Genomic DNA, 23,741 nt, shown 5'->3' with positions numbered 1-23,741 from the left:
ATGAATACAGGATAATATATAGGCTACAACAAGTTTTTATCTGGCCGCAGAGGAACACAACTGGGTTGCCTGATATAAAGAGATGTAATGCCCGAAACAGAGCCTCCCACTTGCGCAATACCGAAATATCTGCTAAGTGTGATATTTATCTTTGTCAACCTGGCAACCAGGTGCACGCGCCCTGTCTCCATTGTGGAAAAACGCACTTGCTTTCTGAAAACACCGGTTAGCTTGCAGTTTAGCGATCTCCACTTCAATACTCTATTATCAGAAAAGTGTAATTTATCAAGTGTTGATTTATTTGATTTACTTATTACTCCACAGTTATGGAGGCCCTTCGTAATGCAGAGGTCAACTGCCTGCTCTGCCTATAGTTAGAAATGGCCCTATAGTATGCAGTGTTTAATAAACAGCTGTTTTACTAAATTCTTCTAAGGTGAAATTCAGTGCAGTCCTGTATAGTGATACGTATCGTATCGTGGCCTCTGTATCGTGATGCGTATCGTGACTTTGCTGGTGATACACAGCCCTAGTAAACATGTTGGTATTCTTGTGGGGGAAAAAAACATGCAAGCACCGTCACCACAGCCAGTTTGTTTTACATTTCTTTTTGTTTTCATTTTGAAAAGCTTGATATGTTTGCTGTTTACCTTATGTTACGCTATGGAGGCTTTTTTTTAATTTATCTGATTCCTCAGTGTTTGCTAAACATTCTGTAATTTATTAGTCTGTATATAAATCCATGCCTCATCTTATTCGTTTTTGTTAATAAACCTTATGCAAGCTTGTTTGTCATTGTAGCTTACTGTTTTATTGTTTTACCTTAAAAAGTGAAAGGTGTATAGATGTAAGCAAAACAGACAATTATCTTTTCTTGTAAAACGTGACAAGAAGATCGTGAATTCGAAAACGAAAGCATCCAAAGCCGGTGTACCGATGAAACATGCTACCTATCAGATTGTGCTACCAATAAAATATTTGCATTGTTTTAAGGGTAAGTTTAGGGTAAGGGTAGGTGTGGACGGGTAGGTTTAGGGTAAGGGTAGGTATGGACATTAAAAAAAAGCCTCAAACCACATGAATAAGATGCTGGTAGCACAATCTGATAGGTAGCATTTTTCGCTATCGATTTGTGCTACCTATCTTTTTAATGGGAGGTAGCAGAATCTGAGCGGGTAGCACAAATCATCAGAACACCGGCTTATATCATGGCACAAAAGTAACTCACGTTCACAAAATTCAAATCACAAATACTAGACTACTGATGAAAAAGAATGGGTTGAATGTTAACCATTTTGTTACCATATAACTATAAACTATGATAAAAGTTCATCAGCATGCATTGATTAATCCCATGATGTAGCAAAAGAAAAAAAAAATATTGCGACCAAAATCATGTGCTCGTGTGACCGACTGAGAAAGTTAGTCGCAAAAGAGCGGCCAGTGGAAGAATGAGTCTAGAGCCCTACATTCACTACACAGAGCCGTAGTTCACTGACAAACTAGGCAAAATCGCATTCATAATCGAAGGCGATTCGTCAACCGGCTTTACTGATTAGATGCGCATGATAATCGAATTCGATTAATTGCACAGCCCTAGTGTGACCTGCCAATACAGATTATTGCCGATTCCGATTTTCTTTCTAAAAACTATAATTGACAGTATATACAAACAAAAATCTATAATGTTTTAATACAAAAAAGATTTACATAATAAAAAAGCATTACAATTATTAAGCATTACAATTCCCCCAATCTAGACTAAGTTACAGATATTCTCTATAAATGCGTTTACATGCATTTATTAAATTTCAAATACATAAATAATTTTATAAAATTCATGTTTCAAATATTTTTTAAACATACTAATAAGAAATGTTGGGCTTTGATTGGAACTGTTTTCGGCAGCGAAATTGAGCAAAAGCAGTCAATATTGTGTCTAAAATGTAAGTCACTTAATTTTAACATCTTGCTTATTGAACTACGATTGTATAAAATCAGTGTCACATTGTAGTCGGGTTGATATTTTGGTTAAACATCTTGGCTGTGCAATGGATTTTTCTACCGCACTATGCATATATAACTTTCTATGTGTGTTGTTGCACTTATTTGTTTTGATTACTGTACGAGTTTCACATACACACTCACTCAGGCTGCGCAAACCTCATCTGGCACGACATAAATACATTATCAGTCGCCGTAAGGGTGACATCAAAATGGACCGACTCAGAATCGGCAGACTCTCTGGTCACTGATCTGGGACGATCATGTGGAAAACTGGCTAATTGTGGTCGCTAGCTGGCCGATTGGTGCATCTCTAATATTTAACAGTCTTTTGAGTCTTTGAATTGGTTGATCTGTTTCGCAAAACTAGTCTGAATTTGTTCAATGACTCAGGGATTCAGTAATCCAGTTGCGGAAGCTCACTATAAGGGAACATTAGCAGAAAACAATTACACTAGGGGTGTGCGATATGACGATTTTTGATCGTGGACGATAAAAATGTCTCCACGATCTGCTTTTGAAGAAATATCGTAGTATCGCGCTACCGCGCACATTGTCAAATACAGTTCTGGCGCCGCCGTCTCTATGTACTGTACAACACGACATACAGCAGTAGAGTTACTCAGACAGGACACTGCACTTATTCGCGATCGCAAAAGTACATTATTTGCATACAAGCCTTGCTGGTTAAATGTTTAATTCGCGCGCTGGTCTGATGTGCGCTTGTTCTGAGCGCATACACCTGAAGCACGCGCACTAAAACGCCTGTCTAACAGCGCCTGATTACTCAACTAAGTTATATTTTGCGCTAATACTGTCAAAACACACAAGGTTTACATACAGACTGAGTTGGTTATCTCTAAAATGAAAGTAAATAGTTAAGAGAGAAACGGATGCGTGCCTGTACTGTATATTAGATGCGTGCAGCTCTTAAAGGGACAGGACACTAAACATGCTGTCGACTGTCATTAAAGGGATAGTTCACCCTAAAATTGAATTTCTGTCATTATTTACTCAGTGGAAAACCAAACAGTTGCTGGTCCACATTGACTTTGATAGCAGGAAAGAAAAATCCTATGGAAGTCACTGAGGACCAGCAACTGTTTGGTTTTCCACCTTCTTCAAAATAGCATTTATAAATGTTCAGCAGAAGAAAGAAACTCATTCCGGTTTAAAACAACTTTTGAGTAAATGATGATATAAAAATACAACATTATGACAGAATTGACAGACAGATGACAGAATATTAATTTATGGGGGAACTATTCATTTAACGTTAACAAAACAACAAATACGCAAAGAGAAAAATCACTCACTATTCTTGACTGAAAAACTTTAATACAGTTGCTTTAGGAATCAGTCTATCTAGTGTTTTATTTTTATATTTGTTCATTCAATTTCATTGAATGCTCTGCTAAATACACCTATTGTACCTGGAAATAAAGCACTGTTTGTTTTATTTGTATATTATGTGTATTTGTAATGTGTATCTTTGTTCTTATTTTTTAATAAGAAAAATAAAATAATGACAAAGATTTTTTATCTTCACCCACTTTGGCCTAAACATCTGCCATGCATCTTTGTCTTTCTAGTTTGGCTGTAATGCTCAGACAACTTGTAAAACCAAAATAGTAAAACTAACAAAGAATCGGGATAAAAATCGTGAATCGTGTTATTTCTATAAAAAATCGTGATATGATATTTTTCCCATATCGCCCACCCCTAAATTACACTGTATTTTTCTTACACAAAGCAATCATATAGATTCAAAAAAAGGATGCTAAACATGGTCATTTGCATACAGGAGTCTAAAAAGGTACGGTAGCAAGGTTCAAAACAGTTCCATTAAAGAGACATTAAGTCTCAGAATGCTTTGTCACTGTCTTTTGACATTGATCTTTGATGTTCTCAAAGACAGCAGATCTCTTCTGTTCTGCTTCACTGTAGGTTTAATGCTGCAAGCACCTACGCCACCAATTATGTATAGCTTCCCAGGCCTTTTACAAAACCAGCCGCAAAACTTCCTCAAAGTGGTCATAAATCAGAGCATCATCGTTCAATTACACGGTGTCCAGAGGCCCTACGCCACCAGGGCTGAGATAATATGTTATCAAAGTTCTGATCTCCCTCTAACTGGACCTATAAATCAACAGCCTCTGCTCTTCAGTGTGAATGGGACAACTGTTATTACAGCCACATCCCTAATGACTGTGTGGCCGTTTTGCAGGAAAGGCGGGAGGAATGGAAGGACTGTAGATGGATGAGTCTTTTTAATTAGTCTATACGCTGGATATATTTGGTTTATGTGATGCTGGGGGTGCCGTGCGGTAATGGTGCTGCATTGACTTGTATGGTCCAGTTTCTCACAGGGGGGAGTGATTTATAACTGTTGCATGCCGGGCAGATGAGAACTCCAGATGTGCCCCGTGACCGCTCTCCCCCGTAAAAAGCCTGAAAACAGCAGGACGCAGACACAAACTCATCATCAGTGTGTGAGGAGAGGCGGTGGACGTCCCCATTGTGGCTGATGAACCTGGCTAGTGCATTTCAGTTCTCTCTTAGTCATGCTTGAGGGTGTCACAATACTTCATTGTCTCAGGACTTCCTTGCTGCTGGTTGTGTAGTAGCTGTCCTGCAGTTTTAAGAATGGCCCACATCTAGTCCAGATGTGTCTGCGCTCTAGAGTCTGCTGGTGACTTCAGTCAGTCATGAGGTGTGACTGAGGTGTCTTCCTGTATATATTTCTGGTGTTCACTTGCTTTCACAGATTTGCTGCACTTTAGGAATTGCATACATTTTTTTTCTCTAAAATGCTTTCTAGAAAAACTTAAGGATTGATGGAAGCACAAAAGCATGCTAATAGTGTTGCAAAATGAGTCCAATATCAGTTACGGTGAAAGTTTAATCAAGTGCTAATCTGGTGTCAGGTGCAAAACTGCTGTTTGTTTATTTTGTGTGTTATGGATGAACAAAACATTCTTTTGTTCATCCATTTGTTTGTTCGGTCATTGCTTGTGTGTGTGTTTGTTTGCACATCATTTTATTTCCATCCACTTGTTTGTTTGTCAATCATTGCTATACGTTTGTTTAGCTTGTACATTTCTAAATTTATTTGTAGCTTGTAAGTTTTCTAAATTCAATTTTTTTTTTTAGTTTATGCTTTAGTTATTTGTTTGATTTGGACATTTATTGTTTGTGTAACATATGTTAGTTTAATTTGTATGTTTGTGCATTTGTTTGCTTGTTTGTCCGTCAGTACTTTTCTTTGTACATTTGTAAGTGTGTGTTTTCCTTCTGCATATCCATTCATTTGTTTGCTCTATACATTATCGAAATTCATTTGGTATGTTATTATTGGTCGACCAATATGTTTTTTTTGGCCAATGTCAATACCAGTGTGGCTGATGGCGGATTAAAGCCGTTGGTACACACATTAAAAATTATATGTAAATAATGCATGCTGCAGTTAAAAATATTTATTTTACATAATGTTTACTAAATCAGAAAAAAAATTAAAATCAATTAATATAAAGAATAGTTTGATGCAAAAATATATTAATATATTAAAAATACATATATGTATATAAAATAAGATTTATGCTTTAGATGAGAACATCTCGTTTCTGTAATAATAATTAAAAATGACTAAAAAGGAGTAAACACTGTAACCAACAGGCTAATCCAATAAGTCTTTGTGTACTGGGAGCTATATTTCCTCATATGAAGACCTGCTTATACAATTTTTATGTAGAGAACACTGTAAATATGTCATAGCGACCAATTGGATTTACCGCCAAAAAATGAAATATTGGCTGATTGAATGGTCTTGCTGATTTATAAGACTTCCACATCCATTTTTTTTATTTATACAGTTTTTATGACATCATATTAAAGGGATAGTTCACCCAAAAATTTTAATTATGTCATTAGATACTTACCGTCATGTCGTTCCAAACCCGTAAAACCTTTGTTCATCTTCGGAACACAAATAAAAGACCCTCCATAGACAGCAACGCAACTGACACATTCAAGGCCCAGAAAGGTAGTAAGGACATCGTTAAAATAGTCTTTGTGACATCAGTGGTTCAACCTTAAATTTCTGAAGTGTGGTGAATTGTCTGAATGCGCGTCAAAGACTGACACGGAAGGGAAAAATCTTTTGAATGAAGTCATTATTTTTTCGTTTCTTTGCTCAATAAGTGTTCTCATAGCTTCATAAAATTAAGTTTGACCCTCTGATGTCACATGGACTATTTTAACGATGTCCTTACTACCTTTCTTGGCCTTGAACTTGTCAGTTGCGTTGCTGTCTATGCAGGGTCAGAAAGCTCTCGGATTTCATCAAAATATCTTAATTTGTGTTTTGAAGATGAACGAATGTCTTTGGGTTTGGAATGACATGAGTTGAGTAGTTAATGGCAGAAATGATATTTTTGGGTGAATTATACCTTTAAGTGGCTTGACAGTTCAATTCATTTTGCAGGATTATTTGCATAATCTATGTTTATTATTGGCATTATTATATGCATTATTTTAGCAAAGATTGTAACAGGATCATTATTTTCTTGTTACTTGATGCATCAGTGTTTCATATTCCATACATCTGAGAACTACCCTAACTCTGGCCTTGTTGAAAGAGTTGTCCATTCATAAGAATCCCACCAGTGTGTCCCAGGCCTCAAAGACACTCAGCGCTTTGTTCTCCTCACCCTTAAATCTCTTGTGTTTCTGTCACTGATATAGTTAAGCTTCACTTTACTGGTAGCTGTAACCTTGTCTTATCTACCATAGTTACACTTGATATATTCGTAATCGCATACCTATATCAGTTTCCACTTGCAGTAATTTAGATCTTGTCAGTAATTTGAAATCTAAGCAATCTTTACTTTCGCTTCTCTTTTTCCCTTGTGTTACTCCTTTCAAAATCATCCGCAATTCCTGCCATATTTTCACAACAAATCCCCGGTTCATAACCATATGTGGTACCTTTTGCCTGTACTGGGATGTAGTTACAGATGATTAGTTACAGATGTTCTTACCACGTATTGTTTCATACTTTCCCTCTGAAGAAAGGAGGGGGTGAAGAAAGATGAGTAACTCTGTTCGTTTTAGCAGATTTGTACAGAATGAGAATGTTAGGATGAAATGCCCTCTGGAATAACATGTCTTTTACAATTTTGCGCAACAGGTACTGTGGATATTTGTTTTGCAGGCTGAGACATGTGGGGGGGAACAGGTTAGTGTGGCCTGGAGGTAGTTTTACTTTTCCCAGCAGGGCTTCTGTTTACCGGACTTTGTAGAAATGTGTGAGAACAGTTTGTGTCTGGTTTGCACAAGCTCGCTGCACTGGGTTGCACAACAAGGATATATTCCTATGTCTGAGGATCATTAGTGGATGCCTGCAAAGAAAAAAACTCATCCAAATCAGTAACAGGAAGTACGGTGGCAGCTGTTGCAACACCAAGCATCATGGGAGGCATCGCAGACCGGCCTGCACAGCTGGAGCTCTGCATGGGCCGCTCAGAAAGAGTCTTATTGTTATAGAAGAGAAAGAGAAAATTAGTATTCACAGAATTACCATTTCAAACTCTTTTCCCAGAAGTGAGGATATCTGTATGGCCAAGTCCAGCCTCCATGTGCAGGGAAAAGGTGTGGTAATGGAGAATGTGTGGAGAAGGTTGAAACACTTGAGCATGAAGTTGTTTTTTTTCCCATAGTGTTTGTAGAGTTTCTGCTGTCTTTTTTTTTTTTTTTTTTTGCTTGCTGTCTTTTTAATTGTGTTGATGAAAAAACACTCTCTGAGTGAATAATCATCTCATGACAGTGAGTCATAGTTGGGCTGATACGCACACACACACACACACACACACACACAAATGCATACATATGCTGAGACATGCATAAAACCCATTGGGCCGTATTCATAAAACACAAGCAGAACGAGATTATCCGTAAATCATTCATACAGCAGTTCTTATGTAACTGTTGTGTTTAATTCAATCTGACATTTTATGTCAGTATGGATTAGCGATTGATTGATTTAGATAAATTTCTTTTGCTTGAGTTTCTTGTGTGGGACACTTTATGAATTTTGCTTGTACTGTCAGATCATTCATACAGTTAAACTTTGTAAAATGTAGGGCTTTTATTTGGTTGATCCATTTATTCAATACCATTCTTTTTTTGCAAGAAATACCTTTATTCAGCAAGGATGCATGAAATTGATCAAAAGTGACAATAAATACATCAAATCGGCAAATTTAAATATTAGAATTAGAATTTTTGAAAGATCATGCTGAATTTTTTTTATTTTTTATTTTTAAAAGAGTGCTGTATTTTAAAAAAAGAATTAAATTAAATTTTCCAGTAAAACAACAGTGGTACTGATATCACATGAATAACTATTTAAAATATATTAAAATGGAAAAGAGGTATTTTACATAAAAAAAAATTCACAATAATAATGTTTTACTGTGTTTTTAATCAAATAAGTGCAACCTTGGGAAGCATAAGTAGGGCCCTATGAAATCCCCAAACTTTGTTTTATTTTTTTCCAAATTCTGTTCTTTCGGTTTTCATTTTTTCTGGATTTTTTTTTTTCTTTTCTTTTTTTTTTTCCATTTAAAATGTTTCTAGACTCTGTTTTAATGGTTAATATGAATCAAAAGCATGTCTTATTATTAATAAATCATTGTGCTGCTTACACAATTTAACAGAAATTATATATATATATTTTCATCAAATAATTTTTGTATCTAATTCTGTTTTCTCTATCAATTTTCTGGGTTCCATTTTAATTAAATTGTAATAATCAAAAGCATCTCTAATTAATTGAAAATAGTAAAATGCTCATGAAGTGACTCTCAGAGCAGTTCTAGTGATTGCTTTGTGTTCATGTACTCCTATATTGAGGCGGCAGAGGCCGAAAACACCGCGAGCGTTAGGCACGCTTTAGTATGTGTAGTAATTCACTCACACAGAGATGCGCAGAACATACATGATTCATATTTAAACAGTATTTTTGTGGCTTAATAATCTCAGACACTAGTCTGTATCGTGTTTTGATTTAAATCTACTGACCTACTTGATTTACTATGATTTACTCTTCCGTAATTTGGCAAATTCCGTGACATTTTACGTTATACAGTAAATTAGATTTTTATGACTGGATTCTGCAATTCCATCTGCATTTTCCGCCACACGGAAATCATAGGGTGCTACATAAGATACTTTATTCAGGTGCACAAACTAAGCTATGAATAGCAGAATCTTGTACCAGTGAGATTACAAAGCACAGTAAAAACTAACTATTGTCTTGATTTCTTGGTTCTTCTTTGATAGTAGCCTGATAATGGGGCTATGTTTTAGCACACTGATTGAGAGATACAATCACATTGTAGCTCTTATAAACTTGCATAGCTTCCTCTTTTCCAGTCCTCCCAAGTTTTGCGTTGCAGCAGACAGAAGCTGCAGTTATGACTGACTAAAAATAAAATAAACACTGAAAACATCTCTTTTCCCCCATGTATTCCTCCTCACTCTCTTCCTGTCTCGCTTCTCTCTCACAAACTCAGATGTGGAGCAGATGGCTATTGACTGGCTGACAGGAAACTTCTACTTTGTGGATGATGTGGACGACCGCATTTTTGTGTGCAGTAAAGATGGCTTAACCTGTGTCATCCTGCTGGACCTGGAGCTCTATAACCCTAAAGGAATCGCACTGGACCCAGCCATGGGGTGAGACCCCAAGACCATTATTCCTTAATTCTTGTCTGGACAAACAATATCCAACAATGTCCCTCATGCCACTTTTAGTTCTCTGCAGATGTATCTCAACCATGCCTTTTTGTAACTGATTTCAAAGTCATGTCATGTTTTTGCATCGTACCACAGTATCACTTCCTACAAGTGTTCATGATTCCTTTTTTTTCCGTAATGATAGCATATTCACTTCAACTTACTGTAATTGAGATAATAAAATTAATTTGGATTCATCTCCCATAGCTTGTTCATCTCATACTAAAATCTGTATATATATAAAAATTGGTAACATTATTATCATAACTAATTAAGCACATTTATGCCCTAAACCTTTAATAATATGATGTGGAGAAAAATCTCAATCATATTACTGCAAAGAAAGCATTAAAAATTAAATATTATTTAACTGTAAAGTAATTATAAGTCTGGGCAGTATTTGGTATATTTATTTATAATTATAATTATTTGTTGTTATTTATGATTTTAAGGGTTAAATATTATTAAATAAATAACTGAGTCTGGACAGGATAAATCTAAATGAATCTATAATACTGTTATAAAACTGCAAAAACAATCAAATAAATCCAGATGCATTATAATAGTAAAAATTGAGAAATGAAAATTTTCACACAGAACAAAATACTAAAATAAATTGTCCTAAAAACGAAAATACAATTTATGCATAATTACTTTTGCAGTTAAGTGTTGTATATCGTAAAGTTCTTCTTTCTTCTTTTCAAGGAAAGTGTTCTTCACAGACTACGGCCAAATCCCGAAGGTAGAGCGCTGTGATATGGACGGCCAGAACCGCACCAAACTGGTAGACAGTAAAATCGTCTTCCCACATGGCATTACTCTGGACCTGGTCAGCAAGCTGGTGTACTGGGCTGACGCTTACCTGGATTACATTGAGGTGGTGGACTACGAAGGCAAGAACCGGCACACCATCATTCAGGGATTGCTGGTACGTGTGAAGTGTCACATGTGCATTTGTGGATGCCAAACATGTACATGCTGTCAGAGATTTGTTTGTTTGGAGTCATGAACTCGATCTCAGGATGTCACTTGCATTGACGTCATCACTCGTGAATTTCTGGAACTGAGAATATCACATGATCAGCAGGACTGAAAGATCAGCATGAGCTCATCCAAAACCTGCTGCAGCAGTGCAAACTGAGCATTGTGCAAGTCCACAGTGATGCTCTTTTTACTTTTTACTTTTTTTTTGGGGGAGGTTTTCTTAAAACATTCAGTCCTTTAGTTTGCATTCAGCGTATTGCAAAAATAAATACTGGATTGTTCAAACTTGCACTGTAGATGTTAACATAGTCCTACTGGAAACATCTGTATAATTAAGAAATTATTTTTATGTAATAACAAATCAAAATGATCTCAGACTACCTCAATTTTTGTGATGCCTAAATTCACTTGTAGCATTTTAAATAATTGATTTTTAATATTTTTTTTTCCTGTTTGTTATTTATCTATTTACAGAATTTTATTTTTCATTGGTTCTCAACCAGCAAACTTCCAAGGGGACCTTAAAAGTCACATCTATATTTTCAATTATTCCTGGGATCATGCCAGAGTCCAGTCTCTCTTAAACATATTTTATTAAAGGGTTAGTTCACCCAAAAATCTAAATTCGGTCATTAATTACTCTCACTCATGTCATTCCAAACCCGTAAGACCGTTCATCTTCGGAACACAAATTAAGATATTTTAGATGAATTCTGAGAGCTCTCTGACCCTCCCATAGACAACAATGTAATTACCACCATCAAGGTGCGACATGGATTATAATACCGAAGTCCTTGCTATGTTTCTGGACCTTGATCGTGTTAATTACATTGCTGTCTATGGGAGGGTCAGAGAGCTTATGTTCTAAAGATGGACGGAGGTCTTATGGGTATGGAACGTGATGAGGGTGAGTAATTAAACCAGCACAAATTAAAGGGATAGTTCACCCAAAAATGAAGTGAAAAAGTTCTCTTAGGAAATTATTACTCCACAAAGACCCTTTTTTTTTCTTTTTTTTTCAACTCTGAATACATTTTAAAGTTTTTATCTGAAGCAATCATTAAAAACTGGGATTTATATCATTCTTTTATACCTTTTTCTTATTTTAATTCACCACCTCAACAGCTGTTTTTTTATATTTTTGTAGACACAGGAAACTCACAGTCTTTGTAAACTGGGATAAAAGAGGAAGCCTCATTAGTGTGATTTTTACAACTGTAAAAGTCATGTAAATTGAGGAAATAAGTAATTGAAATTTGAATAAAACATGGATCCTTGTTGTGGACAAGGTGAGGCCTTTGAGTCAAAACACCACTTGTATAGGTGATCTTTCTGGCCAATATATTGATCTATCATTTAACACCATGTATCAGATGGCGGTGTAAACTCTGTTACACACTTTATTCACAGTGGCTCTGTTTTTATGCTTATTCTTTGTTTTGGCAGATTGAACATCTCTATGGTCTAACAGTGTTTGAAAACTATCTGTATGCCACCAACTCTGACAACGCCAACATGCAGCCCAAAACCAGTGTGATCAGAGTCAACAGATTCAACAGCTCTGACTTCCAGGTGGTGACACGCGTGGATAAGGGCGGCGCCCTTCACGTTTACCACCAGAGACGTCAACCTGCAGGTGCGACTGTGAGATTTGGTTTTAAGTTTCAAAATGGTTCTAAATGTAAAGTTCAGCAAGTGCTCAAGCATTTTAATTGTAAGGCAGCATGACTCAGTACTATTCATTGTGGTTTCCCCACTGGTCCCTTATGTTAAAATTAGGCTTTTGTGTTTGTCCTTACAGTCCGCAGTCACGCATGTGCTCCGGATCAGTTTGGGAAGCCAGGCGGCTGCTCCGATATCTGCCTGCTGGGTAACAGCCACAAGAGCCGAACCTGCCGCTGCCGTTCTGGTTTTAGCCTGGGCAGTGACGGAAAGTCCTGCAAGAGTGAGTAAAATCTCTATCCAGCCTGCTCAAACCAGTTTCAAACAGTGTTACACAACAGCATTCCCCATTATAGGGCTTTCTTGCATATAATATATCACGTTTTTTTCTCCTCAGAACCAGAGCATGAACTCTTCCTGGTGTACGGGAAAGGCCGGCCTGGTGTCATCCGTGGTATGGACATGCATGCAAAGGTGTATGACGAGCACATCATCCCCATCGAGAACCTGAATAACCCAAGAGCCCTGGACTTCCACACTGAGAGCGAATTCATCTATTTCGCTGATGCCACCAGCTACATCATCGGCCGCCAGAAAATTGATGGCACTGAGCGAGACATCATAGTGAAGGATGGTGAGTGCAGAATGATGCTGGGATGTTTTTTGTTGGCGTGACATTGAAGGTGGATAAATCTCTCTTCTCCATCCCATTCATTTTGTCTATATATTCCACAGGTATTCACACTGTAGAAGGTATCGCTGTGGACTGGATGGGGCAAAACCTGTATTGGACTGATGATGGACCCAAAAAGACCATCAGTGTGGCCAAACTGGAGAAAGCCTCTCAGACCCGCAAAACCCTTATTGAGGGCAAGATGTCCCATCCTAGAGCCATAGTAGTAGACCCTTCTCATGGGTAAATCAATTATTTTGTCTTGATTTAAAAATTTTAAGAAGCTGTCAAAAAAAAAAAAAACATACACTGGCAAACTATCGACTATAATGTTATGAAACGTTAGTGATTTTATGTGAGACCCTGGACCACAAAAGCAGTCTTAAATCGCTGGGGTATATTTGTAGCAATAGTCAAAAATACATTGTATGGGTCAAAATTATAAATTTTTCTTTTATGCCAAACATCATTAGGATATTAAGTAAAGATCATGTTCCATGAAGATATTTAGTGAATTTCCTACTGTAAATATATCAAAACTTAATTTTGACCAGTAATATGCTTGGATAAGAACATCATTTAGACAAATTTAAAGGAGATTTTCTCAGTATTTAGATTTTTTTTTTTTGGCACCCTCGCATTCCAGATTTTCAAATAGTTGTATCTTAGCCAAATATTGTCCTATACTAATAAACCACACATCAATGGAAAGCTTATTTATTTAGCTTTCAGATTATGTATAAATCTCAATTTTGAAAAATTGACACTTATGACTGGTTTTGTGGTCCAGGGTCACGTATATTAAGTCTCAATACACTGATAATTCAGAATAGCTTTTAGTGACCATGCATATACAGATAAATCGGTTAGAGTTGCACTAGAGTTGTTTACTTGAATCTACAGTTTTGAATGAATGTATAAATCCATAACTTGCTGTTTGTAGAATGATGTACTGGAGTGACTGGGAGGAGGAGCCTAAAGAGACCAATCGCGGCAGTATAAAGAAGGCCTGGATGGACGGTTCAAATGCTGGTATCCTGCTTACTTCTAAAACTGTGCTCTGGCCCAATGGCCTCAGCCTGGACATCCAGCAGGGCATCTTATACTGGGTGGATGCGTACTACGACCGCATTGAGATGGTGCTTCTCAACACCACAGAACGCAGGGTGAGGAAACACAAGCGTTTAAGGCAAACAAGGAAGTTCAAGTTTGCCTCTTAGCTAGAGATACTTAATATGTCAATATAATATGATGACCAAATTTCGTAAATGTAAACCAGGGACATTTCCTAGTTTACTGGTCAAAATCTCATTAAAATCTCACTTGTTATTATCTATTAATTAAAAATGTTGTTGATTCAATATACAATTATTATAGACAACATATAATGAAACTGTTTTCTAATTGTATTTAATGTTTTTATTTTCACCAACTGTGCAGGCATTGCATACAGTAATTATAACCTTTTCTTTATAAATTTTGACGTTATTTTATGTTTGCGCTCATTCATTGGTAGTTAAAACTGCCATTTTATCTCTGTGGCATTTGCTAATTTTCACATTGTTTGAAATCATGCTTTTTAGTTTAGATGAACATGTAACATGTTTTACTGTGTTGTGCCACATCAAGTAAAAATGTGGATTCTCGAGTTAAAATACTTCACTTCAGAGAGTGGCTGACAGTTAGCTAACTAACTAAACATGAAAATGTAATTCATGCATTATTAATTTTCTCTCATTAGTTTTTGTTTAGCTTATCTACATGTATAATTTTAATATCAGCTATTTAATAGTTCTACTATAACATGAAAATATTGGTGCTTTCATGTTGGAAAGATTGTTGAGCACACATGAATGTGGGAATTATAATTTAAATAAATACTGTATATATGCATGTACAAAATATGAGAGTATTGTAAAATTACAGTAGAATATAATGATTCAGTTCTCGACACCTTCATAAATTAAATAATTTATGAAAATAACATAAAGCAAAACATCCTATGACAATTATTTTTGCAGATAATTAAAATAAAAGAAATTAGAAAATGGAAATTAGAAATTAGAAAAGCTACTCTCCTGCCAGGTTCAGGAAATAGTCCTCCGTATATTTTACGCTGCACACACTCAAATATTTGGGTTGAACTTTTCTGGAGCTGTGTTGTAAATACAACTTAACCACTGATTTCTAGTTGTGTCCTCTTTTGGAAGCCCAAACAAAGTAGTTTCACTTTCACAACGAAACACAGCGTCTCCAGGACATGTCGCCGGCGGCAACAACAATACTACAGCGAGAATAAAAGTCATTTGGGCGGTGTTTTGCAAATCTCCCCACATTGTGACGTAGACGTGTGAGGGTGTTTGAGCCGTTTTAGGGGGCGTGGACAAGTCTTAACTTTATAAAGAATATCTCTTTGGTTTTGAGACTTTAGTCTTTGCAACTTCAGGGATCTTATCTATGCACAATCAGCTTGTAACACTCCGAACAGAAAGGAAAACTTAATCGCATTCTATGACCCCTTTTAAAAGTTTTATTTTTATATATAAAAGGTAGATTACGATATTGCTCTGACAAAAGTGATTGGATGCAACTGACATCATAATAACGACATTCCAACTTGAATTTGTATTAAAAAACACTTTTCTGTTCATCCAGACGGTATATGAGGGACAGGAGCTGAACCATCCCTTTGGCCTCTGCCATTATAAGAACTTACTGTTCTGGAATGAGTACCGCAGTGGAGGAATCTACAAACTGGACCAGAACACCAAGAAGGCCACGTTGCTACGCAGCGAACGACCACCAATCTATGAGATTCGCACCTATGATGCACAACAACAGCAAAGTACCGAACACCCTGAGCATTTCTTTTTGGAAATTAGTCATTTATGAGTCATATGTAAAGCATGAGCTGACAGATCAAACAAAGACTTAATTGTGTTGTTTTGTATGTTAACATGTCTCAACAGCCGCATTATTTATACAGTGTTAGCGGTAACAAACTAATGAGATCAGAGTTTCAGTGGTTTTATTGTGTGTTTTATTGGGATCTGCTAAGGATGTTTTTGTTGTGTTCAGTCACAGGCTCCAACGTGTGCCGTGCCAATAATGGTGGCTGCAGCAGTCTGTGTCTGCTGACGCCCACTGGACGCTCCTGCGCCTGTGCCGATGACCAGATACTAGATACTGACAACAAGACCTGTAAAGGTGGGTAATCTGTGCTTTAAATGGCCTGAAGTGTAAATGGTTTTGTCAATAACCTCAGAGGACTGTAAAATGGCCTGTTTTGGATTTTAAGTTTGAAAATATTGCTTTTTTTTTTTTCTTGCCAGCAAACCCTTCCTACTTGCCTCCTCCTCAGTGCCAGCCTGGAGAATTTGCCTGTAAGAATAATCGCTGTATTCAAGACCGCTGGAAGTGTGACGGGGACAATGACTGTCTGGACAACAGCGATGAGGCCCCCGAGTTGTGCCGTTAGTGCCCTTTTGTCTCATACTTTCAGATATGCAAATAACACCACCAACATTCAAAAGTTTCTTATGTTCACCAAGGCTGCATTTATTTGATTAAATATACAGTAAAAAAAAAAAACTTATTATTGTGAAATATTATTACAATTTTAAAGAACTTTTTTCTATTTTAATATATTTTGAAATGTTCTAATATGCTGATTTGGTGCTCAAAACATTTCTTATTATTATCAATTTTGAAAACAGTTGTGATGCTTAATATTTTTTTGGGAACCATAATATATATTTTTTGACAAGTTCAAAAGAATTGCAATTATTCAAAATAGAAATCTAATGTAATATAAATGTCTTTACTCTCATTTCTGGTCAGTTTAATTTGTTATTGCTGACTAAAAAGTATGAATGCCTTTAAAAACGAGTTTTTGAACTTTTGAACTATATATATATTATGATTTAGCAACTGTGTGATTACTATATCCATACCACTAGGTGTCAGTATAAGTCACACTGTTATATCAGCCATCAAAAGAAACAAAACATCACTGAGTGCACATTTAAATGCTCCTATTTGTCGTGTTTCAGACCAGCACACCTGTCCCGCGGACCGCTTTAAGTGCCAGAATAACCGTTGTATCCCACTGCGCTGGCTTTGTGATGGAGACAATGACTGTGGGAATGATGAAGACGAATCTAACAGCACCTGCTTGGGTATTGTGAACTTAATAGGATTTTTAAGCATTTTTTTCCAATGTATGTCCAAATACTTTTATGTGCTTTGTGAATTGACTGACCAGGTTTTCTTTTCTCTCCCAGCACGCACGTGTCCTTCTAATCAGTATCCATGTGCCAGTGGCCGTTGTATTCCTGTCTCCTGGACTTGTGACCTGGATGATGATTGTGGCGATCGCTCAGATGAACCACCATCATGTGGTATCTAAATTTGAGCCTCTTTTCCTTTTGTCATCATGCCGTGCTGTGAATCTTTTGCTTTATCTCCTCCTCTCTCTTAACTCTCTCTCCAGCATATCCCACCTGTTTCCCACTCACTCAGTTCACTTGTGCCAATGGACGCTGTATAAATGTCAACTGGCGTTGTGATAATGGTGAGTTTCTAATGCTGTCTACAAACGTGTGTTTGTTATACGCTGACTTATAATGTCCAGTAACTGCCATCATGTGTGTGTGTCCTCAGATAACGACTGCGGGGATAATAGTGATGAAGCCGGCTGCAGTCACTCGTGCTCCAGTGTGCAGTTTAAATGCAACAGCGGCCGCTGTATTCCAGAGTACTGGACCTGTGATGGAGACAACGACTGTGGAGATTACAGCGATGAAACTCATGCCAACTGTACCAATCAAGGTGAGTTTGAAAAATATCATTACTTGATTAACAAAAAGAGGTCTTACTCCAAATATATAGTTTAATTCAGTTTTTGGGAAAAATGACTTCAGTCAGCTATTTGTTTTATTTTGTTATTTATTTTGTATTTATTAATTTTGTTATTTTTATTTTAAAGTTTTTTAAATGATATAAATTGTGTAAATTAATAGTTAAATTAACAGTAACAAAATTAATAAATATGAAAACAAATAAAAAAAAACTGATTTGTTTACTAAAAATGAATATAACGTTTGTTAGAAAATAACTATTGTCTGTTTTATTTTTTTTGTCATTAATTTGTTTAGTTTGTTTGTTTGTTTATTTTGATATTTATTTTATTTATTTATTAAAAATTTTATAAATTGTTTAAATAGATGTACTTTTTAACATTTTAATTGTTAGAAAATAACAAAATTGTGGTATTAAAATAGTTTGATGTCCCAAATTGTGATAACTGGTGAACCCTATAGAAAACAACTTTATAAATTTAGTTTGACGTCCTGAGGTTGATGATTAATATTTTATCAAGATATTTATCCTTAAAGAAAAAATGATATTTTTAATAGTGTCGGCTTCTTTTTCACCCTATTTGTATAGAGTAAACTGTCAGTGTATTCTCTGAAGCTATTTTAGTTGTGTGGGCCTTCTGAAGTGTCTCTAGATTTTGAGCTAAACCACAATGATTAATGCAACCGAGCTCTTCATTAATTGGAGCAAATCACACTTTTTTTTTTTTTTTTTTGTGGTCTGTGGTGAAACACGTAAACCACAAAATCTTGACGAATGTCTGCGAGGAGTGCAGGGAGTGAGAGTCCCTGTGGAGAGCAGTGTTAATGACTGCTCTGAGAGCTGCTGTCTAGAGGGATTATGCAAGCACAGATGTGCCGGGATGCTTGACGCATGAGCTGCTGGTGGATCCACATGAGCATTTTTGTTCATATCTCTTTCCTCCTCTGTCCCTCTCCACAAGTCCCATTCATGTGGCTTCATATCTATTAATTGGTCAATGGTTGGCCGGGCCCTGCTTGGAACAGGAATGGAGGGTTAGGTTCTGTTCTCAGGGTCTGGGCTCTGTCCTTCTCTAATCCCTACAGCATGCTGGTGCTTAATAGACTCGCAGAATCAATGCAGCAGAACCAAGCCAGAGGCCTAATGAGAGTGCTGGGCGTTATGGGAGCCTGGCAGTGTGTTTGTGCCTGTGTAAAGATCTGAATGAGGTCATGCTAGCATGAGTTGTTAAGGAGAGATGTTTCATAAAGTCATTGAGTATGGAGTAGTAATGTTAAAAGGTAATGGTACTTTGGTACCAAGTCAATTTAAAAGTAAAGAATATAATGATACAGTTCTTCTGCAAAATTGAAAAGCTGTTAATAAAAAACGTAATAAAAGTTAATATTTATATTAACATTTAAAAAAATAGAGGACTGTCGAATATCATATTAATTTGCTATTAGAATTTATTTATTTTCTGCATTCATTACATAATTGCACTTTAACTGTTTGAGTATATTTGAGTACTTTTGTCTGCCTCATTTTTAAATTTGAAAAATCATTTAATTTCAGAGGTTTAATTTAGAAATATTGAAAGGCAACATGCCAATTGATCTAAATTTGTCAATATTTATAGTAACATTTAAAAAATGTGTTTTGAGAAGTTTATTAATTTTGCTACAGCATTTACAAAAATAATATTTATTAATTTTCTGCCTCTACTATGTTAATTGTTTAGTACTGGCACTATCTAACTGTTTAAGTATATTTTATGTAGTGTGTGTGTGTGTGTGTGTATATATAACTTTGAAAATTTTAAAGGCTACATGCCATTGCTTTTTTTACATTTGTCAGTATTTATATCAACATTTTTTTAAATAGAGGAGTGTATAAAAGTAGCATATTAATTTTTGCTAAATTATTTCCATAAATATCGGGATTTATTTATTATTTTCTGCCTTTACTACATAAAATGATTATTAGTAGTATGTAACTGTTTTCTGTACTTTTTTTTGTCAAATTAAAGGAAAATTAATTAATGTCAGAAATTTAATGTTTAAAAATATTTGAAGGCTACATTAGATTTTTTTATTTTAATTTGTCAATTTATTTTTAAATAGATGAGTGTTTACAATATACATTTTTGCTAAAATATGGAAAATTGACAGAGAATTGTAATATTCCAGTCAGATTTCAGTATTGATATCAACTACTTTCAACATGTGAGCGAGAGAGAGAGAGAGAGAGAGACTAAATGCATGCAGCTCGAGCAGTATGATGTCATTTGGGTCAGTTCACCCCAGCAGATCCCTGTTCTAGGACATACTTCACTCTGTTTACGGATGAGCTCTGGTTTTCCGCTTCCCCCTCTCCAGACTTTGCCAGACACTAACCTTTGCCATGAAGGAAAGCCTTTATGTCTGATGCCTAATGATGGCCGTCACAGTGCCAGCCCTGGACCGCTGTTCCTGAGAAAGTTTTCTTTGGATCAGTTCATTGTGGTTGTGCCTCAAACTTGTTACAATCTCCATCCCTGGGAACTGATTTTTGACGTCAGGAAGCCAAGCTCTCATTACCATCAAACAATAATATATGTGTCTGTACCTTTGTACGAGTGTTCACACGGCTGCATTGTAATTGCGTGTCCCATTTTTGCCTTTGTCTGCAGCCACGCGGCCTCCTGGCGGTTGCCACACGGATGAGTTCCAGTGCCGAATGGATGGTTTGTGTATTCCTATGCGATGGCGCTGTGATGGAGACACGGACTGCATGGACCTCAGCGACGAGAAGAACTGTGAGGGCGTCACACACATGTGCGACCCTGCCGTCAAGTTCGCCTGCAAGGACTCGGGTTAGTTCACGTTTGGCAGTCTTAAATGTTCTCACTCATGTTTCGGCAACAATCATAAGTAAATGTCAAGATAAATCAAAATATCAACTCGTAAAGATGCAAAATCAAAAATTTGTCCATTTTAGTCTGTGTGTATTAGCTTTAACAGCGTGTTGTGTAATCCTAAAAAATAGCAGCTTATGCATTTAAAATGTATAGTCTGCTTGAACACGGATCAAAATATTGATGACACATCTTGCATATACCATTTTTGTCCAATTAAATGAGATTGTTTTTCCTCTTCTGGTATAAACACCTTTTTTATTCAACTAAAAATTATAAATTGACGCATTTTTGCAAGTGAATTTTGAATTTTGGGTCTAATTTTTTTGTTTCTTTGTGTATATTTTAGCTCGCTGTATCAGTAAGGCCTGGGTGTGTGACAGGGACATCGATTGCGAGGACAATTCGGATGAAGAAAACTGCGAGGCTCTTGAGTGCAAGCTCTCCCACCATGTTTGTGCCAGCAATGACTCCATCTGCCTACCTCCTGAGAAACTGTGCGACGGCAAGGACGACTGCCCCGATGGCTCGGACGAGAAGCTTTGCAGTAATGCTCACGCACTTAAACACAAATACACTTAAGTTAAACGGATAATTAATATTGTCATGTTTTATTCAACCTCATGTAGGGCTGGGCGATATGGCCCAAAAAATTATCACAATTTTTTTCATATCAGTCGATAACGATAATGATCACGATAAATCTCAAATCTTTATTTATTTCAAGTTTAAAGCCAGATTTTTGCTCCAAAGTGCAAGTTGTAGAAACCAGACCATTGATTTTCCTTAAAATAAATATCTAAATGGAAAAATTTTCTAATTCCAAGAAACAGGCTTGGGTTGCCTGATGATATAATAATAATATCATGTTTGTGTCTCTTAGAAATGCACATTTAATAGTAGCTTGAGTTAGGATGCAGAGGTAAATTTGTTCATTATCAAAATCAGTAACATATGTAAAAATTGTAGCAACCTCAGTTTTATATGGTTAAATTTATTTTTTTTTATTTTTTTTTTTTTATTAAGCATTGGTCTCCCATAGTAGCATACATTTAAATCATGATAAGCACAGTTAAAACCACACATATAGCACCTCAATACAATGGTAAAAATATAACTATATGGCTTTTAGGTTGCCTATTTGTATGAAAAACAGTAGTCTAAAAACATTCAGTATAAATGCACACATGCTATAGCAACCACACATACTTACTATAATTATATACCTTTACTCCTGTAATAAAATTCTGTGTGAATATCCCACATTTCTGCCACAATACCATGGTGCAGTGAGTTTTACTAATGTTACAGTAAATCCATGGTAAATAATGACGATGTGTAGATTGAAAAGCCTTCTGACTGTCTCGTTGCACACAGTGTTTCTCCTGTTTGACTTTAAACTATCACAGAGCCATTTGTGTTTTTTATCAAAATTATATTGCTATAATTATAGTTATTGAATTATCGCCCAGCCCTAACCTCATGTCATTTTAGACATGTTTAATTTTTTTCTGTGCATCACACAAAAGGAATATTTAAAGAATCACATAGGCTACCTTTCAAAAGTTTTGGGTCAGTATTTGTTTTTGTTTTTTTTAATTCAGCAAGGATGCATTAAATTAATTAAAAGTGACTGTAAAGACATTAATTACGTTATAATTATATATAATTATAATTAGAAATTTATATTCATCAAAGAATTCTGAAAAAAGTCTCATTTTACACAAAAGCAGTCAGCATTCGTAATTATAAGAAAAGTTTATTTACCAGCAAACCGGCATATTAGAATGACTATTGAAAGAATTAAGTGAAATTGAAGACTGAAGTAATAAATTATATTCTAGGGTTGTAAATACACATGTAAAACCGTTTCTGGAGAATGTTTGCCCTTACCTAAGCCACATATCTTCTGTGTAGATATCAGAGAACAATTTAAAATATTGGATCAATGCATTCTATGGCACCTTTAATGATAGTGTGAATTGTTTTCATGTAATGATCTATAGTAAATAAGCCCATGACCATGATCTGTCAAACTAAAAAAAAAAAAGCACAATAAAAGTAGTCCATGTGACTTGTTTGCTATATTCTATATCATATAGCTCCAGAATGCTTCAGAATATAACCCACAAGTCATGTGGGCTACTTTTTCTGTATGATTTTATTTATTTTGGTCTTTTTGTGGAGCTCGACAGCCAGTAGATCTTGTGTGCTTCATGGATGAATGCCTTGAGAGTGAATGAATAATGACAAAAATGTAATTATTGCATGAACTATTCCTTTAAATCTTTCAGTTTGCACAGAGCATGCCAACTCAACTTGTGTTTCCCATTAGCATGACACAAAGAAATTTCAGGATTGAATTCAAATGAAATAAGCACATTCTCTCCAACTCTTATTTATTTTTTTATTTTTTTTGACAGACTTGCAGCAACTTACTCATAATCACCCTTTCAATCCCTTTTTTTTTTCCTGTTTTCATTCTAGATCTTTGCACGATGGATAATGGAGGATGCAGCCACAACTGTACCATCGCTCCTGGTGAGGGCGTCCTGTGCTCCTGCCCAGTTGGCATGGAGCTGGGTACCGACAACAAGACCTGCCAGATTCAGAGCTTCTGCGCCAAGCATCTCAAGTGCAGCCAGCGCTGCATGCAGGAGAAGGCCACTGTTAAGTGCGCCTGCTATGAAGGCTGGGCGCTCGGGCCAGACGGCGAGAGCTGCAAGAGCACTGGTGAGGGAAAGACGGGGTGGAGGACAGGACGAATAAAGATACCTAGAATATTTCAGTTTTACTAGACTTCTTGATGAGATGTACAGTACACTGTATATAAAATATTTTTACTTTTATATCTAGGTAACAATGTCACAATATTGTTGTTTTTGC

General features: G+C 36.2%; 1 protein-coding gene across 1 annotated transcript in view; it reads left to right on the top strand.

The window, feature by feature from the left end:
* The window catches only part of LOC306860308 (low-density lipoprotein receptor-related protein 1-like), a 139,975-nt gene that overhangs the window by 68,829 nt on the left and 47,405 nt on the right, over window positions 1-23,741 (top strand). The window contains exons 7-23 of the mRNA XM_079401941.1: window positions 9,579-9,741; window positions 10,507-10,729; window positions 12,232-12,421; window positions 12,587-12,730; window positions 12,845-13,081; window positions 13,183-13,363; window positions 14,064-14,286; window positions 15,776-15,965; window positions 16,199-16,327; window positions 16,453-16,593; window positions 17,173-17,298; window positions 17,404-17,520; window positions 17,613-17,693; window positions 17,783-17,950; window positions 20,631-20,813; window positions 21,205-21,402; window positions 23,343-23,588. Coding sequence (XP_079258067.1) covers window positions 9,579-9,741; window positions 10,507-10,729; window positions 12,232-12,421; window positions 12,587-12,730; window positions 12,845-13,081; window positions 13,183-13,363; window positions 14,064-14,286; window positions 15,776-15,965; window positions 16,199-16,327; window positions 16,453-16,593; window positions 17,173-17,298; window positions 17,404-17,520; window positions 17,613-17,693; window positions 17,783-17,950; window positions 20,631-20,813; window positions 21,205-21,402; window positions 23,343-23,588 — 2,940 coding nt within the window. The remainder of the gene's footprint in view (window positions 1-9,578; window positions 9,742-10,506; window positions 10,730-12,231; window positions 12,422-12,586; window positions 12,731-12,844; window positions 13,082-13,182; window positions 13,364-14,063; window positions 14,287-15,775; window positions 15,966-16,198; window positions 16,328-16,452; window positions 16,594-17,172; window positions 17,299-17,403; window positions 17,521-17,612; window positions 17,694-17,782; window positions 17,951-20,630; window positions 20,814-21,204; window positions 21,403-23,342; window positions 23,589-23,741) is intronic.

This window comes from Barbus barbus, assembly GCF_936440315.1.
Source record: "Barbus barbus genome assembly, chromosome: 41".
NCBI lineage: Eukaryota > Metazoa > Chordata > Actinopteri > Cypriniformes > Cyprinidae > Barbus > Barbus barbus.
Note: the sequence above shows the minus strand (reverse complement) of the source record. Positions and strands in the feature narration are given on the sequence as shown.